At 51.8% G+C, this 18,630-nt stretch overlaps 1 protein-coding gene and 1 long non-coding RNA gene across 2 annotated transcripts in view; both read right to left on the minus strand.

The window, feature by feature from the left end:
• Positions 1-914: 914 nt before the first annotated feature.
• EMILIN2 (elastin microfibril interfacer 2) overlaps positions 915-18,630 on the minus strand; it is a 51,568-nt gene continuing 33,852 nt past the window's right edge. Inside the window, exons 5-8 of the mRNA XM_027068599.2 lie at positions 5,859-6,272; positions 5,230-5,262; positions 4,544-4,672; positions 915-1,954 (exon numbers count right to left, since the gene is read on the minus strand). Of these exons, the coding sequence (XP_026924400.1) occupies positions 1,617-1,954; positions 4,544-4,672; positions 5,230-5,262; positions 5,859-6,272 (914 nt within the window). The 3' untranslated portion in view covers positions 915-1,616. The remainder of the gene's footprint in view (positions 1,955-4,543; positions 4,673-5,229; positions 5,263-5,858; positions 6,273-18,630) is intronic.
• LOC128312416 (uncharacterized) lies at positions 9,854-16,488 on the minus strand. Its single transcript, XR_008291734.1, has 2 exons — positions 12,879-16,488; positions 9,854-12,638 (listed from the first exon to the last, which is right to left on the minus strand). It is a non-coding gene; the product is annotated as an uncharacterized LOC128312416 (long non-coding RNA).

An 18,630-nucleotide genomic window follows, 5' to 3' on the forward strand; every position in this document is an offset into this window, starting at 1 on the left:
GGGATGAGGAAGAAGGCTCCTTTCTGAAGTGTCCAGGGGTGGCCACCCTATCATCTCATTTGAAAGCAGGCCTAGAAACTCACATAATTTTTACAGCATATGAGAGTATCCTGGGTGGCTGAACCGGGTAAGCGTCTGACTTTGGCTCAGCTCATGATCTCACAGTTCATGAGTTTGAGCCCCGCATCAGGCTCTGCTGACAGCTCAGAGCCTGGAGCCTGCTTTGGATTCTGTCTCCCTCTCTGCCCTTCCCCCGCTCATGCTCTGTCTCGCTCAAAAATATACAATAAACATTAAAAAATAAATTAAAAAAAGAGTATCCAGTGGCTTGATTTCAGGCCCAGGAAACTTGTTTCTATGATCTACAACTTTCCCTGGGACTCTAGGCGACTTGCCTCTCCCAGGGGCACTTGATTGGCCAAAAGATTTTACCAGCCTGATGAGCAGAGACCACCTAAAGCTAAGAGTCTTGTGTCCTAGGGGTTTCTGTGGCTGCAGATAAAGGAGCAATGTGCCTGGGCTTCCCTGGAACAGAATGTGCTCTCCATGGGAAGATGCCTGCTTTTCTCCGATGATCTCAGCTTTCAGTGTGTGATCAGTTTTATGTTGGGCCTGTTGTTGCCGGGGAACCCGCATCTGCTGTGAGCTGAGGCGTGCAGAGAGCGATCTCATTGGGTCGGCCAGCTGCTGATTAGATGTGAATTTTAAGCATCCCCTAGAGGAGCCCCTCTTTAGCTGCAGAGATCACAGGGGGGCCTTGACCTCTAAGCACATCTGGTTTGTCTTTACAAGCAAAAATCAACCCCCAAGTATATAGCTTGGATAGTGAGGGGTAACAGTGATATGGCTGAGATTTATTCAAGCTTACTTTCTACAAGCATAAAAAAATTACCTTTCTGCAGTTTGCTTTTTAGCAACAACTCTCAGCCCATAAGGCACCAGACTGGAGTAACCTGAAGTGGTTTTTCATCTTTATTGACACTCCCTGTCTTTGCACTTCAAATGTACATGTCATTCAAGGAGCCCCACGAGCTGCACAAGCCCCCTGTGCCTTCTTTCACAGCTGGGCATGGGCCCAAGTGAGCGGTGCCAACCAGCCCTGGGACAGCCCACCCTGGAGACCTGAGGTCTCTGGGGTGGCACGTGCCACCCCGGCACTTCAGTGCATCTGAACTTCTCTTCTGCAGGCAGCGTAAATGCAGACTGCGTCCACAGGAACCACTTTGCCGGCCTGCCGCCTCTCAGCCCTGCAGCCCAGCAGCTCTTCTCCATCAGCAAGATGTGGTCCTGGGCAGCAGATTAAGCTCTGCGGTCAGCACCCAACGGGCCCGGCACAGGCTCTGTGAGCGAAGCCACAGGGGAGGCCCCACCTCCTCAGGTGTCCAGTCGGAATGACAGAAGGTGGTGGCCCGATCAGGCACATGTGTCCTCACCACCTGCCTGGGAACTCTCGGGTGTGTGGCCTCAGCAGCCAGGTAAGGTCTGTATCTTGGGGGAGGTGTTGGGGCGTCTGCAGAAAACTAGACCAGTGCTCCAGTTACATACATAATAAACTGCATATATTAAAGCTTCCAAGTTCTCACAGCTATCTTTCTTCTTCCCTTTCCCCAGGCACCCTAGAGGTGAGAAAGGAAAGGATATAAGAAAACCCCACTAAACGTGGAGTACATTTCATCAAAGTCCGTGTGAGCCAAGCGGCCCCCAGTCACCACGATGTTGACGCCATCTCCTGCCTTCAAGTGCACGATGAGGTGGAACGCCCCTGGGCCCCCACAAGTGTGTAGAGCCCCCTGGGGCCGGTGGTATTCCAGGAATTCCCTCTTGTAGCCGGCTGTATGCAGCTGGGCCACACTGGCATTGGAGACCGACAGGACAGCTTCCACGTACGCGTCCCTCTCAGGAGTGAGGGTGGCTGTGATCAGGTAGCGCCCATCGTATGGAGCCGTGAAGATCCCTGGGAGGATGAAGGCAGGCACTTGTCACACCATCACAGGACCTTTGTGACAGGTTATCGGTTAACCCAGATTTGGGGAACTAACCATCTGTTTGTCCAGGACTGTCACAGGAGACCCAACGGGGAGAGGTGGTCACCCAACCTCTAGAAGATAGGTTGCCCTGAGGGGACGTACTTGCACCTGCCCTCCACCCACCCAATGACAGACTCCTTAGCTGGCCCAGTCCTCACTGTGACACCCCCTGTCTTCTGCTTGGAACATCCAGGAGAGGACAAATCTTGCAAAACCCCCAGGATGTGCTCTGATGACTAGAACTCTCACCTACGCCTGGAGCAGCCGTCAGAATAACCTTCCCCATGCTGTCATGCGGTGAGCACGGAGAGGACCACCCACCCTTGCTGGAAGAGAGTTCAGCTGCTTTAACATTCCTGGCGATGGGGTACACACCAGCTTCAGCAGTGCTATGTGCGTGGCGCAGGTATGAAGACGCAAGGTCCGCTCCTACCTCACCCAAGGTTTAGTGGGGAAGCAGCAGCTGCCCAGATCCTGGTTGCATTTTGGGAGTTTCCTCCATCATTGAGAGCACCCCAGGGCCAACTTAGAATAAGCCTCACAACCTGTGTGCTGGGCATAACATCCACAAAATGCCTGAGTTGCCTCCTGAGGAGGCAAGAGCAAAAAGAACCCATAAAGTTTGTCACTAACCCAGGGAGAGGCCACAGCCAGCCCTCCTCACTTGGAAGAGCCAGTCCCCCTGCACGGGATCAGTATACAGGTGGCATCCATTTGTGGCCAAAAATAAGCAGGCATTCACTGAGCCAGTGGCCCACAGGTTCTGAGCATGGGGAAGCAAGGGAGGTGGTGGTTGGAGGGAGGGGGGTGGCATGAGGAAGGGTACATGGGTTGGTAGATAGACCCATTTGCAAAGCAGCAACTGTAGATGCCCCAAAGCCACAAGGGTCGGAGCCTACACCAAATGTTGGTGGGAGCAGCCACTTCCCATTAGGCTGTGGGGAGGGCTAGGCACGGACCCCGACCACAGGCCAAAAGTGACAGAATGGAGGGCCCAGGAGCCGAGAAGGAATCTCGTGGACTGCCCTGAAAAATGGTCAGAAACTGCCAGGCCCTGCTGCTCCCTTCCCCAGCTTTTAATGACAAGTAATATAAAGCTCCACAAGTCTTCCTGAGGCACCAGAACGCACGGCCTCCTACGCCGCTTAGAGACTGCCTGTGGGGAGGCCTCACTCGGGGTCACCCAGAATGTGAAAGAAATGTCAGTCATCATCTCTGCTTGCAAACGTCACCTGACCCGTCAGGGTGGACAAGCTGTCCCCACCACCCAGGCAGCATGGGGTGAGGGCCCCAGGGGGAACCTGAGCTTGTGGAGAAAGTGAAAGTCTCTGAAAGCAAAGGCTCTTCCCACACCCCAGCCTGGAGAACAGTAGAGTCCTGAGCTTGACTCCAGTTGGCCTGGAGGACCCCGAGTTCCTTTCCCAAGTTCCGTAGGTAACTTTTATGCTCACTAAAACCTAAGCCTTGTCCTAGGAACAGTGGGATTTAGCTAGATGGCAGGACGGCCGGGCAGGACAAACACGAGAGTGAGGCCTAAAATCTCTGCCTGCCAAGGAACTCTGTTCCATCCGCCTCCTTGTAACCTTCCTGACCTCCTCCTGCCCTCACACCTGCATTTCCTCAGGGAGGACTTCTGTGGGCACCGCAGCATGCTGGCACTTGATGTGATCAGAGATGGGCCTCCCCAGCTTTGTGAGCTACTCAGGAAAGGTGACTGGGCCCTCGGCACAAGCCCCTGGGTCCTGCTTTACCCTGCCCCAGCCACACCTGGAGCTGTGCTTCCCTCCAGGAAGTGGGGCCCTGACACGCCTTCCCCTTATAGAGGAGAAAAGATGCCCATGTCTGGCCTTTCAGGAAGGAAGGCGCTCACTTCAGTCCCCGGGGACAAAGATGGACAGAAGCCCAGGCACAGGTGTGGCGGGAAGGAGGAAGCCAGGAACCCAGGGTGACCTCCGTTGTCGTACTGATAATCTGGGCGACAAGACAGATGCTGCAGGCAGGACCCAGGCCCACAGCTAAAGCAGTTCTATTCCAGAGCAGGAGACCCCGCAACCGGGTCCGGTCCCTTCCGGAAGGAGTGCTGTCACCCTTTTTGGCTCTGTTAATGAGCCACAAGCCACTGAAGGAGGCACGGCAGGGGTGGGCTCTCCCCCATCCTGTCCTGGGGTGTTGGGACAATAGATGCTTAGGAAGAAGACCTCCCCGGGGCTTGGAGGACAGGGGGGAGGGGCCAGGGTGCAGTCAGTGGTGGGCAGAGCCTAACAACAGTGCCAAGGACTGGTATGCTGCTCTCATGAGTAGAAAAGGTCACTGCACATTCACCCACCCACCCCACAGCCTGGCAGCTGCAAACTTCTTCACCTAAAACTCCACAAATCAGGGGAGGAGCAACAGGGGCCAACTGGTCCCTCAGGCACCCACAGCTGTTCAGGCACCTTGGGCGTGGCGTCCCCACCCCGCACACAGGACAGGGGGCCCGCTGGCATGTGGAGACCGTGCACCGCCTCAGAACTCACCAGTGTCGGGGTTGTACACGTCCCCGTCATTTACCAGCACTTTGTTAAAGAGGACGACACCCCCATCGCTGGGGAAAGGCTTCTGGGTGAGCCCCGCAGAGAAAGACACCAGAGAAGGCGCTGGAGTCCCTGGAGCAGAGAGGACATGAAGTATTCACAGGGGTCAGGTTGCGCCAGTCTGGAGAGGCAGCCTCACGGTGCTGTTTGGCCTTAAGGTGGCAAAGCACTGTGGGACACAGGGCCAGGCCAGTCCTCGTCGGTTTGGGGTGGGGACGGTGAGCAGCAGGACAAGCACTGTCTGGGAGTGGACATGTGAGACCGTGTGACACTGTGTGTGTGTGTCGGGGGCTCGTGGCAGGCAGGGAGTGGGGAACAGGAAGCTAGGCACAGCCACACCAGGCAGAGACCCAGCCAGTGAGCCTCACCGCCAACTCCATGGGCTGGGAAGATGTGTGAGGGAAAAGCCCTAGTCTCAGGCATGACTCAGACCCTCTCTGAGGAGCAAATCTTGGCGGGGGCCTGAGTCCCATCAGCAGAGGTCTGTCCCTCGGCTGGTGGGCACAAAAGAGCTGGGCCGGGCCTCCACCCACGCTAATAGCTCAGAGGGAGGAGGCCGGACACGCAGGGGAGGGGCAGAGGCCACCGAGGAGAACCAGCCTCCCACCAAGGTCTTCCAGCAGACGTACCTGGGGAGGCCACAGGAGGTGAGCTGGGGTATCCTGAAAAACAAAATGGGAGTGGGACATCAAACAGGAGCCCCTCTGTTTCTCCTGGCTCCTCCCACTGTTCTCCTTTAGACCTAGAGCAAGAGTGCCCCTCCCAAGCTGCCCTCCCAGAAACAGGCACAGCTGTACCCCCACTGTGCCTGCTTCCTCACTAGCCCCCTCTCACAGAGCAGAGAAGGTCCGTCAGGGCAAGCTGGCTGGGGGGATCCGAGAAGAAAGTGAGGCTGGATGAGTGTTTGATGGATGCATGGGAGGGGGTGGAAGCATGGATGGACAGGCAAATGCACAGCCCCAAGGAGTATAAACATCCCTAATGCGTATCCTCCTGGGAAAGGCATGTTTGTGGGGGGAGCCCTGTGATCTCTGCAGCTTGGGGTGGCTGAGCAGGACCAAAGGAAGAGAACGGCTGAGGGCAAAGTTGTCTCCTTGTGTTCCCAGCATTGACCCTGCCTGCCTGGCAGCCGTGGTGCTTCGGGGATTTTGGAACTCGCACCCGGAAAGACCCTGCAGCAGACCCCCTAAGGCTCAGGCTGCCCCTCCATCTAGTGTCACCCCCGCCACTTGGAGGTGTCCAGCCGCAGGGCCCTTACCTGGTGCTCCCGCAAAGCCCTCGGCGCTGGGGATGGGTCCCTGCCCCGTCTGGCCATCCACTCCTTGGGGCAGGCCCCGCCCTGACACGCCCATCCTCCCTGGAGGCCCGGCCTCTCCAGTCTCCATAATGACCCCAGTGGAGCCAGGCAGGAAGGGCAGCCCCGTCCAGCGTGGCCATGCTGGTGGGGGCAGTGGCTGCAGGGGTCTCTTGGGTAGGACAGGCTGCTGGCCTGTGGGCAGACGTTTTCCAGGCTCCTCAGGAAGCGGGGGAGTACTTGGCCTCGGCAGAGGGGTTGGCTTGGGATGAGAGGCCTCCGTGGGGGCCTCCACTGGCCCTGGGTGGGAGGGCCTTCCAGGCACCTGTGGGGCCTTCCCTCGCGGTGGGGGCTGCGGTGCTTCTGAGGGCTCCTCCGCTGGGCATTTGGAAAATGGAGAGAAATATGCAGGATTAAAAACCTCAGACTTGACTGCTCAGCCACAGACGCCTCTGTGAGACTCGATGGGCTGGGCCCCCTGTGAAGATGTGGGCTTGGTGGCTGTCCCCAAAGCATCAAGAGTCACGGGCACTGCCTTGGGCCAGCACAGAGCAGCCACCACAGTGGCTTCAGAAGGGGGCCACAGGTCAAGCTGACCTTGGGTCACCCAGGAGCCGATAAGAAGAGCGATGGGGACCCCCTGCACAGGGGTGGAGTGGGGGGAGATTTTCAGCCTTCCTTTCTACACAGTAGTCATGCTCTCCAAAACAGCACCATTCTTGGCCCCAGCACCAAAACTTCTGATTTCACCACATGATGATACCCTGGATATATCACAAATTACTGAAAGGGACCTGCTGAGCCCAACCAACAAATGTTCTCCCAAACCAGCTAGTGTTGGAGTCGCTGTGGGTGGCTTCACAAGCTGGGACCCTGCCGAGAGCAGCAGATGCCACAGTGACCCCAGCTGGTGTTAGGGCGCTTAAGCCACCTCAGCAGCAGGCACAGAAACACCCAGCGCCTCTTGCCACAGCCTTATCACCAACTAAGGGGATTTCCACGGGAGGAAGTTTCTGATTCACATTTCCCTGCCCTCATGGGAGGGCACTGTGACACAGCCAGGAAGCGGCTGCCCCTTCCTCCTATGAATACATTCCTGGAACCAGCCTTCCATGAAGGCTTCCTGAGGGCCCACCCAACTCTTCAGTCTGTGTGGTACCTGCAGTGTGCCCAGGTTCCAAAGCTATACAATTAATGTCCAGGCAAAATCAGTGATTGCATTTTGACCCACTGTCTAGTTTTGAAACTCGCTAAGGTAACTACAGTAATCAAACACATGCTCCCCTCCCCTTCCGATACAGAGCCAGGTTGCTCACCCACCTCTGGCCCCCAAGGGAGGCTATTTCTCAAACAGCCTTTCCTGACCAGTGCTCCATAAGAGACTTCAGCCCTACTGAGAATGATTCACCACTTCCTCAGTCGTCCCAAAGATAATACAGAGCTAACACCTAGATGCAGAGAAGAGAATTCATGTGGTTCCGTGGAATAGCATCAGGCCGTAATTCTCTTCAGAACCACCACTGAGAAGGGCTGGGTTAGACAGAAACTGAGGCAGGTGGACTAAAGACATGTGGACACCAGCCACAGTGGAGGACAGGAGTAGGAGAACATGGAAACGCGAAGTCTACGCATTGAATCAAGAAGCTCCTCGCCCCCTTTTCCTGCTCACACCCAGGACACCTACTTATTTATAGCTTAGGTTGGGGATAGGGAGAATCTTCAAAATGACCCTGTAAGAAACCCACCAGCATAAAATCTTATCCAGTGCCTCACCTTTAAATGTGAACCATAGTCAAGATCACTTGATGTACAGAAAACCTCTGATAAGAAAGACCAAAACAAGCCAACCAATGTACCAATGAAAAGGAACTCTGAGGAAACACACAATGCAAGAAAATAAAGAGGTAAAACCCTCAAACAGAAGACACAGTCCAAGATGCAAGAATACATTGGTATAAGAAAGGCATAATCAGAGGCACCCGTGTGTCTCAGTTGAGCATCGGGCTCTCTGCTGTCAGTGCAGAACCTGCTTTGGATCCTCTGTCTCCCTTTCTTCCCCTCCCCCATTCACATGTGTGCCCACATGTTCTCTCTCAAAACATTTTTTAAAAAGACATAATCAGAGAATAAGGATGAGCCTTTGCTGATAAAAATATTCTTACCAAAAATAAGCAAATACAATGAAAGAGTTGGTAGATAAAAGCAAGGAAATCTTTCAGAAGGTAGGACAGGAAGACATGGGGCACCTGGATGGCTCAATCAGTTAAGCGGTCAACTCTTGGTTTCAGCTCAGGTCATGACCTCACAGCTTTGGGGGTTTAAGCCCTGAGTGCAGAGCCTGCTTGGGATTCTCTCTCTTGCTCGCTCGCTCTCTCTCCCCCACTTGCACTGTCTCCAAGAAAGAAAAGGATGGAGACAGAGACGGAGAGGAAGGAAGGAGAAAATGAGAAAGAAAGAACTTAAAAAAAAAAAAAAGGTAGGACAAGACAAAATGATGTACATCAGGAAGGAACAATAAGAAATCTTTCCTGAAAAAAAAAATCAGAAAAACTGGGACATAGGATGATGAGGTGGTAAGGCAAGAATTATCAAATTCTCACACATACACACCATTTTATTTCAGCAAAATTATTGAATAAAAGACCTAAACCAAGATCTAGTCCGAGCACTGAGGAAAAGGGGAGATCCTACAAGCTTTCAGGGAAAAAAAATTAAAGTGTGACTTCAAATCCAAAAGGCATCATCAGGTTTGTCAACAACAGTACTAGAAACTAGAAGACAAAAGATCAAGGTCTTCAGATTTTGAGGGAGAAATTAACCTCGAATTCTATACCCAACCAAAATGTCAATTATGATTCAAGAATAGGTATTTTCAGACATGCAATATTAAAAAAAACAAAAACAAATAAACGATCAGCCCCCCCCCCCCCCCACCTTTTAAGTCTATTTGTTTTGAGAGAGTAAAAGTAAGCAGGGGCAGAGAGAGAGGGAGGGAGGGAATCCCAAGCAGGCTCTGTGCTGACAGCACAGAGCCCGATATGGGGCTCAAACCTACAAACCGCTAGATCATGACCTGAGCCAAAACCAAGAGTCAGATACTTAACTGACTGAACCACCCAGGCACCCCTCAGGCCCCTTTTCTTAAAAAGCTTAGGAAACATACTCCACTGAAACAAGTAAACCATACAAAAAAGAAACATTAAAAAAAAAAAAGTTCAAGACAGGAGAGAGGTTCAAGAAATTTCTAGGATGGTAGTGAAAGAAGTTTCAAATTGAAGTCCTTTAGCAAGTCCAGAGAATAAACAGTCCAGATTGGAGCAAAAAGAGAACTCCAGAAGGGAGCTCATGAATTCAAAAAACAAAAAATGATCTGATACTTTTTATGGTATAGAAAATTATATTGAGAGGGTATCCTAGGGTAAGAGGAATCCAAAATAGATACATAAAATCTAGCAAATAATACACTACTACTAATTCAAAGAAAAGCAAAACAAAAAGCAACAATCATTCAGCTGTACTGAGCTATTTAGCTCATAACAGCATAAATATTGGCGACTGATTGGCTATTGATAACAGCATAAATACTGGCTATTGTGGTAAGTTCTAGTGGGAGGTGGGGAGGAGGGGAAGCAGGGGAGATATAAGCAAGCCTAATATATAAACTAATGCCTACAGCTGCTACATGATATATATAATGTCTAAATACTACATATATAATATCTGTATATAGAGAAATCTAAAAGTAATACATGAATTTAGAAACCTAGAGGTAAATATCAGGGGAAAACAGCCAAAAGAATTGCACGTGGCTGCCTCTGGGGAGCTAGAAGTGCCAGGGACAGGGGGGGGGGGGGGGCAGGGCCTGGTTTTATTATAAATCTCTCTGTACTATTTTATATTTTATAAAACGTACTTGCAGAAGACCCTCCCTGAGCTGCCTGCACTCTGGGTGGGTCCTCCCTTCCCTCCTCCTCACAGGGAGCCCCTGGCTCAGAGCCCTTCCTTCCAGCCGGCCTGTCTTTCCTCTGGGGGCTGCCCCATCCACTCCCTCAGGCCTCTTTCCTTGCCCCCACGGCTCCTGCCCTTTAGTCCAAGTGTATGGGTCTCCATCCAAAATTTAAAAGTAAACACGTCCCCTCCATCCTCAATGGACTGCAGTCGGCAAAGTACAAGCCCCTCACACTGGTCCTTATTTTCTTACCTGTTCCTACCGCACCCTCCAAACCACTGCTCTTCCTCTGAAAGCCACCGCTGTTCTCCCGGACCCTCCCACCCAGGCGCTGTCATATTCATTCACCCTCCCTCCCTCCCTCCCTCCCTCACTCCTCAAAAATCTGCAATCGTCTTCCAATGCTTATAAAATCCAATCAAATCTCCTCTGACATCCTGAGTCCCCGCCACCTGCTCCACCTCCTCCTGCACCCTCAGTGTCCTCACTGGTGCCCAGCCCTCCTCTGAGCTTCCCTGGCCACACGCCTTTGCTTTCAGTGTTTACGCTGCCTAAAACAGCCTCTTCCAGCACCCCTCACTTCAGTCCCGGTTCAGAGACCACCTGCTCAGGAAAGCCATCGTGGATTAGCCCAATAGAGCTTGAATAATCCTGCCTCTGAACCTTGAGGCCCTTTGAGCCTTGGAGGGCTCTTTCAATTTTTTACTATTGTTTCTGTCATGCTGGATGATGAGCAGTTGAGGACACATTTTAATGATCTTTTGTCCCCAGGGTTTGGCACAGGGCCTGGTACACAACACTGCCGACATTTAAGGGTGTGGTGAATGAATGAAGGCTGGAAGGAGGGCAGGCATCATGGGCCACACCTTACCAGCCATTACCTTAGGCATCCTAATTCTGCCAAAAATCATTGTCATTCTGGGGCCAAATAGGGTAATGCTGGTACACAGAGATGGTGAAGGTTCTTTTATGTCCATCACTCCCTCAACACTCAGGTTTACCACACGCACTGGAAGGCAGAAGGAAAAGAATGAACAAATATTTCCCTTGGGCCAAATATCCCCGCCTCCCCCTCCCCCCCCCCCAATCTCCATGGCGAGCACACCCATGCCTGGCTGGGGGCAACTGATTGCTCCGAGACAACCTGTCACCTCACGGCAATGCTGCCCTGGGTGCAGTCATTTCCCCTATCCCCTGCGCCCCCATCTCATGCCAGGTGTTTTCAATGTATACGCATTTGTTACAAAGCTGTAACACAGACTGGACAGCATTTTGCTCATTCTGGAAAGATCACTCCTGGCAGTGGATGGCTTTCTGAACTCAACATGTGTTTCCAATTCAGAGAATGACCATTTGAACCGCGTTCTCCCAAAGAGCCCAGAGTTGCTGCCCTTGTGGTTAAGGCGTGAGGCTCACGCAGGAACGGACAGCGCGGCCCCACGGGTGCTGCCTCGGGTCCGGGAACCTGCCCCAGGCTCCAGTCCTGATGCGCCCGTGTGGCCTCAGGCAGGGCCACAGCCTTCCCCCCGAAGACGGAGAGGGACCCGAGGAGGGAAGGCCGCTGCTTCTCCTCTAGAGTCCATCTTACTAAAAGCCAATTTCGACTTCACTGCAACAAAGACCTGCCGAAGAAAATCCGCCCTAATCCTCGAGCTGCTAAGAACGTGTGTCTGGCTCCCCTGACAGGCTGTCTCTGCCTCCTGTCAGGGAGGCCTGAAGGGAGGCCGGCGGCCACGAGAAAGTAAACTGCAAGCATGAGGGCCCTTAGGTGTGCCTGGCAGCGTGGTGGGGTCTTGTTACACTGCCAGAGGCCGGGGGACAGACAGTGACCCCGGGTGTCAGAGGCTGTGCCCGGGACCCCGGCCGTGCACAAAAGCCACTGACCCCTCCTACCTCATCCACCCCGTCCATTAAACGGGCAGCTCCACGGCGCCCTCTCGTCAACCAGGCAGAACTGGGTGCCAGCGAGACAGAGCGAGGGCGCGGGTGCTCATCCCTAACGGGGACACACGGCGCAGGCGCCAAGTCCGGCTGAGGGGGCATCCGATCTCCCGGGAAGCCTGGGTGCACCTGCAGGCCACAGCCGGCAACAACGCGACCTCCTTCCCGGACGCCATCAAGACGGGATTTCTACAAAAATCCTTCCAAACGCCGACATGCGTCCGGCAAAGCCGGTAGACCGTCACACTGCGCGCCCATGAGAATGGGGCTGCCTGGAGGAAGCGGCTGCTCCTGCTCCCCGCAGAAAGGCTGAGGTGCAAGGGCAAGGGCGGCAGAGGGGAGGGGGAAGGCCGTGGAGGGCCGCAGGTGTGCTCTGGGATGAGGAGTCAACCTACAGAAAACCGGACTTGTTCTGACGACACCTGAAGGGAAACCAGGTCTTCGCGGGAATGATTCTACTCGGAGCAAATGGTGACCCGGAAGCTGTTGTGGTTTGGGCTGGAACGAAAGAAGGCCTCTGCGCCTACGAGGAGGGCTGTGTTGCTTACACCACAGAGGGGACAATGAGTCCCCACGTGACCACGCAAGCAGCCCCGGAATCGGGCTAAACAGCGAAAACGGCTCTGCATTTCTGAAAAGTACAACCTAGAGAACACGGAGATACAGACAGCTGTACAAATACATCTGAAGTGGGAAGGAATCTGCAATCACAGAATCTCAGGGTTGGGTGGGCAGGGGTTCTCACTTAGCTGAGCCTCAGCATCGCTTGGGAATTTTTTTGTTGTAGAATTTCACAACCTGATTCTAAAATCTCTGCGGAAATGCACAGGGTCTACACTCCCCGGTTTTAAGACCTACGGCAATCGGGGCGCCTGGGTGGCGCAGGCGGTTAAGCGTCCGACTTCAGCCAGGTCACGATCTCGCGGTCCGTGAGTTCGAGCCCCCGCGTCGGGCTCTGCGCTGATGGCTCAGAGCCTGGAGCCTGTTTCCGATTCTGTGTCTCCCTCTCTCTCTGCCCCTCCCCCGTTCATGCTCTCTCTCTGTCCCAAAAATTAAAAAAAAAAAAAAAAAACCACGTTAAAAAAAAAAAAGACCTACGGCAAAGCTGCATACTCAAGACTAGAGCATGTCTCAACAACTACAACAGGGTCCCCAGGTGAACTAGCACACACGCTGTCCACGTTTGTTGCTGGTGCGGTGTCCAAGTCATGGCTTTCCTTCTCTCTCCTCTTCTTTCCTCCTTGTTTCTCCCCTTCTTTTGGGCACAGTTCTCCCTGGGTGGTTATATCCTGCTGCCTTTGAGGTGGCCTTCCTTCTTCTTCTGGGACCAGAGCTAGGGGGGGTTGTTTTGTTTTAATCACAAATTTAATTGCAAGTTCCTGGGTCTCACCTCATCCCTGTTGAGCAGGAATCTCCTGAGTGAGCCCAGGAGTTCTTATTTTTCTAAAGCTCCCAGAGGATTTTTGCATGCAGCTATGGGACACCTCAGCCCTGAGAATACCATGGTTCTAAATTCAATGGTTAAGATGCAGAAAGGCAGCAGCAACTTACCCCCACCAAAGGGCATTACGAACCCCAGATGCCCACAGGGTGTAAGGGAGCACATTGCAAGGGTCAGGATGGTCTGAGTATATGCAGTTTATTTTAGGCGTCAGATAGTTCTAAAACCCTGACTTGGTCCATCATGCCATCTTGGACCTAAACTGGCCCAAACCCAGCCGATTTCAAGTTGAGGGCATGACTGTGGCATCAGGCCACTCTTCCCCTGGCCAGGTTTTATGGTTAAATATTTAGAAAATCCATGCTTTTTCATTTTTGTAGCATAGCTTGAATTAAGCAACTTGATAAAGATGGGATTCCTAAATCTCTAACACAACTAAATGAAATGTTGTGCTTAGTATAATTCAAGTTATAAGAGAAACAGCCCTCAGACTTGAGCAGAAGGGGGGGGGGCGGATTTGAAAAAGGAAGTGATACTCCTGTCACTAGAGTCTGTTGAAACAACATCATGGCATCTAGGCAGGCATGTCCCTTCTTGGAACAGTGAAGTAGGGAAAAAGAGCTTCCCTGATGCACAGAAATATTCCTCTGCCCATCATCTCCACCCAGTGGGAGCCCCAGGTGTTTCAACACCAGGAAGTCCCCTCTCTCCTACTGTAAGCAGAAATGCTGGAGTCCAGCCAGGGCTCAGCGTCTGTGTCACACAAGAAGGCTGGGATGTGCCGGCTGTCAGAGAGGGCAGCCAGCCACAGCCTTGCTGACAACGCTCGTTACGGGCCAGGGCAGTCATCAGGCTCAGGCAGGAAAAGACACCTTTCACTCATGCAGGGAGCAGACCCTGGAGCTGCCCGCCACAGAGGAACTCCTGCCCCACAAGATGCTGACCAAGGGAAATGGAGGGGGTGCTGGCCAGAAGCACAGTGCCCCACCCACGCCTGACAATGGGAGTGAGCGTGCCCAGGCAGACAGCCAAACTGTTATGGCCACATCAGACAGAAGGACAAAGGACTTAAGAACCACCTTGTCATTTGGAACCTAACTTATCCCCAAGTGCTGAGCTCTTTTTTTTTTTTTTTTAATGTTTATTTTTTAGAGAGAGAGAGTGAGCGTGAGTGGGAGAGGGGCAGAGAAAGGGGGACAGAGGATCTGAAGCAGGCTCTGTACTGACAGCAGAGAGCTTGGTGTATTGCTCGAACTCACGAACCGTGAGATCATGACCTGAGCCAAAGTTGGACGCTTAACTGACTGAACTGCCCAAGTACCCCAGTGCTGAGCCTCTTGTCAACAAAAGTATTTGAATGTGAATCCTGAATGCCAGGGAGGGGAGATTTCTAGGCTTTGTACACTTTCTACTTGCCCCCCAATTTAAAGAAAAAGAAAGGGAAAGTGAGAAAACCCCCACTGGCTATCTAGAGCATTCCACAGAGCAGCCAGGAGCCGGACACCCAGGGGTCTCCTTCCATGTCTGCTGTGTGGACAGGCTGCTCTGACTCCTTTGAGGCTGGATGCCTGGGGGTTTGTAGGAAGAAAAAGGGAGAAAAGTGCAGCCATGAGCAGATTAAACATTATAGGGGTCAGAGGATTAAAATAATAGGTAATACTGATTGAATAAATACGAGGGGCCAGGCACTATTTAATACTCCACTCTTTATGAGTATTAATCCTCTTTAAACAAACTTGAGATCAGCGTCATTATTATTTCCAAGTAACAGATGCAGAAAGTGAGGTAATGAGGTAGATAAATAACTTGCCCAAAGTCCCAGAGAAAGCATGGAAGTAGCTAGGATGGCAAAGCTGAGAAATAATAAGCACTTCCTGGCTCAAAATCCTCTGATCAACATTGGAAAAAAAGGGGCAGGGGAGGCGGGTGCCTGGGTGGCTCAGTCGGTTAAGCGACCAACTTCGGCTCAGGTCATAATCCTGAGGTTCTTGAGTTCAAGCCCTACCTCCAGCTCTGTGCTGACAGCTCTAGCCAGTTTCAGATTCTGTGTCTCCCTCTCTCTCTGCCCCTCCCCCGCTTGCACTCTGTGTCTCTCTCTCTCTCAAAAATAAACATTAAAAAAAAATTAAAATCCTCTGATTGTTTCTCATCATACTTAAAATTCAAATCCTTTACCATAGCCTATAAAATCCTACATGACCTGGTTCCTTCCTGACTTCAATGCCCAGGACTTCCCACCCTCCCCTTGTTCATATACATTATGCGTTTTTCAAACAGGACAAACTCATTACTGCCTCAGGAACTTTGAACATGCTGTTCCCACTGCTTGGACCACTTCCCACAGGTCTCTGCAAAGCCCTGCAACGAAATCACCTCCACTGAGCAACCCTCCCTGACCACTCACCTAAAATATACCGCTGTCTCCTGTTCTCCATGAACTTGCTCTGTTGTGTCTTTCCTCGCAAACTGATCACTAGCCAAAATCCGATCAGCATTTAGCTTGGCTGTGCATTGTCTGTCGTCCCGCTAGAGTGACATTCACGAGGGCCGGCACTGCAGCACTAGCACACGGTTCAGTTGAAAGCATATGAATGAATGGGTAGGATGGAGGGGGGCTGGGAGACAGGCATCACACCCACTTTACTGAGCTGAAGGTGGGAAGGTGAGTGAAGGTTCTTCACCTTTTGGACATTAGGCACCTCTCTGAGACCTAGATGAAAGCCATAGACTTTTTATCCAAAAAAAAAAAAAAAAAAAAAAAAAAAAAAAGCCAATTGCAAATAGTTTCAAGAGTCCCTTTTAAAACCCAGGGAAGAACATTTTCAGTAATGGGAGGGAGATAAAATACTCAAGAGATCTACTTGAGCATCAGCTGAAGCCCCTTCTGCTCCCACTAGCTGTCTCCTGGATAATTCAGGCCCCCTTAGGGATGTTTCCAAAGAAAAGAACAGCATCTGAGAACAGGGTGGTGCACTGAGGAGAAACACCAGAGTTTGCAGCCCCGGGCCGTCAATCTGGTCACTGGTCCAAACCTACGTTATGCATCCTCTTCCCTGGGCCTTTTTTCACCAAGGGAGATATGGTAACTGTCATTAATATTCCTTTCCTCCCAACACATAGAAACCACATCCCCCTTCCAGAGCTGACTTGCTTTGACCGAGAGAATGTGGCAGAAGGAATACCACGGCAGATCAGCGCCCAGCCTGGAAGGGGCTAGTGGTTTCCAGTTTCCTTTATGAGCCGGTCACCATGTAGTAAGTCTGACTAACCTGAGACCACCATGCTGTGAAGAAGCCCAAGTCAGCCACATGGAGAGAGAGAAAGAGAATGGCCGCATGAGGAGGCCTGAGGGGCCAGACATGTGACGAAAGCCTTCCTGACCTTCCAGCCCAGCCAGGCCCAACTGCCAGCTGATTACAGCTGAGTGACTCAGGCTGATGCCAAATGGAGCAAAAGAACCACGACGCCAAGCTAAGCCAAGCCCTGATGAGCTCCTGATGCACAGAATAGTGGAAAATAATACATCTTTGTTGTTTTAAGCCACCAAGATTTGGGGCAGGTTGTTACATGACAATAGATAACGGCCCATTCATACCAACCCTCCTGCTTTTCTGGGCCCATACCCAACCCTCAATTATTAGCTCCAGTAACACCTCCTTCCAGAAGTTTCTCTTCTCACTCCACCTCACTCTTCACTCCTCCAGCCTCTGAACTCTCAATTTCCTCAACCTGGAAGGCTTAGCTCAGGGGCTCTCTCCTCCAAGGATCCCTCCCTGACTTCCACAGTGGCCATAAGGGCTTCTCCACACACCCAGTATGCCTGTGCACACCCCATGCCCATGACCATCCCTGTGTCAGCTTGTTTGTCCCCAGACTGTTATTGTCACATGCAATGTCATCCACATAATCCACACACATAGCTCATTAACTACCACATAATAGGGGCTCAGTAAGACCTTATGAACTGAAAGAACAAACCCCTACACCACTCGCTGGACATTTACATACTATTGCATTCATTCCTTCTGCAGACCTGTGTCTCTTTACCACTGTGATTGAAAATGCCTTGAGGTTAGGGATCATGCTACTCATCTCCATGCCTCTCACAAAGTCTTGCACACAGCAGGTGCTCAGTAAATGCTCTGTTGACTTTTAACTGGTCAATGTATGGCTTTCACTGTGACCTTAACTCCAGATTCCCCCCTAGACCTCTGCTTCTCAGGCTGCAGATATCCTAGACCTTGACACTGTATAAGGACAGAGAAGGCTCTGCTGGTTTATTTTTGGCTCTTTTCAATCAATGGAATTCTTGAAAGGCCACACATTCTACATTCACAGCAATGAATTCATTCCAAAAGGATAATCTTTTAGAAGCTACATTCTCTTTAAAGACATTCACCTCCAACTTCTACTTCAGCAGACAAAGTGTGAAAGAGTTAACACAGCTTCCCATACTGCCTGGGAGTTGCAAATCAACTGGAAATATCTGATTCAATCTGTTATTATAAAACACAGTCCAGACAGCACTGTCACCACATGGGACAATCATTCTATGAACACACACAGTGTTGTGACCTTTACTCAACATTCCAGAGATGCAGGAGCTGTGTGGGCCTGGGAGGAGGGGAGGCTTATGAACAGTGTGGTGTAGTGGGCCCAGCCCTGGGGTGGAGGCCAGCTTCCTAGTCCTGGCTGGCCTGGGTACCTCCTTATCTACAAACTCCTTTTCTCTGAGAACACCCAAAGCATTTTCCCACCTGACTACTTCAGATCCTCTAGCTTCCCGGGGACCTGACCATGACTCTCCCCAGCCAGGCCCGTGCTCAACTGCCCCTCATGTTTCAGCCCTCCACTCCTTGGGTTTTATGACTCAGCTTGGACATAAAACCCTATAGGCTCACTCCAGGCCATGACATCTCAGCTCAGTGTTGGGGGTCTTTGTCACCTGGAGCTGAGCAAGGTGGAAAAGGTGATAAAAGCCCAAAGGGGAAGAGAGGAGAAAACAGGGAGAGGGCAGGTCAGGAAGTAGGGTCCTTCTGGGCATACAGCTGGCCCTCAACAAGTCCTTTTGGAACCAGTAAGTCTGCATTCAACTCTCGGACACATGAAGGAGATGTGTGCTGGACTGGAAGACAGTTCTTGGATACAGCCCACCCAGGGTTCTTGTTCTGGCCCTACCATTCCCTAGATGTGTGCCCCTGGGTACACTTCCCCTTGGGAAAGCAGAGGTTGTTGTGGGGCTCTATGACATGGCCTGAGGGAACTAGCCCAGTGCTGGTCCCCAGAAAGTGCTCAATAAGTGTGAACTCACACTTTCCCTCCCTGCTTCCAATTAGAAAAGGCTGTCTCATTATTGAGGCCACCTACATGAAAGAATCCAGGTATAAGAGAAGCTATGTCCCTCA

Source organism: Acinonyx jubatus, chromosome D3 (assembly GCF_027475565.1).
Source record: "Acinonyx jubatus isolate Ajub_Pintada_27869175 chromosome D3, VMU_Ajub_asm_v1.0, whole genome shotgun sequence".
NCBI lineage: Eukaryota > Metazoa > Chordata > Mammalia > Carnivora > Felidae > Acinonyx > Acinonyx jubatus.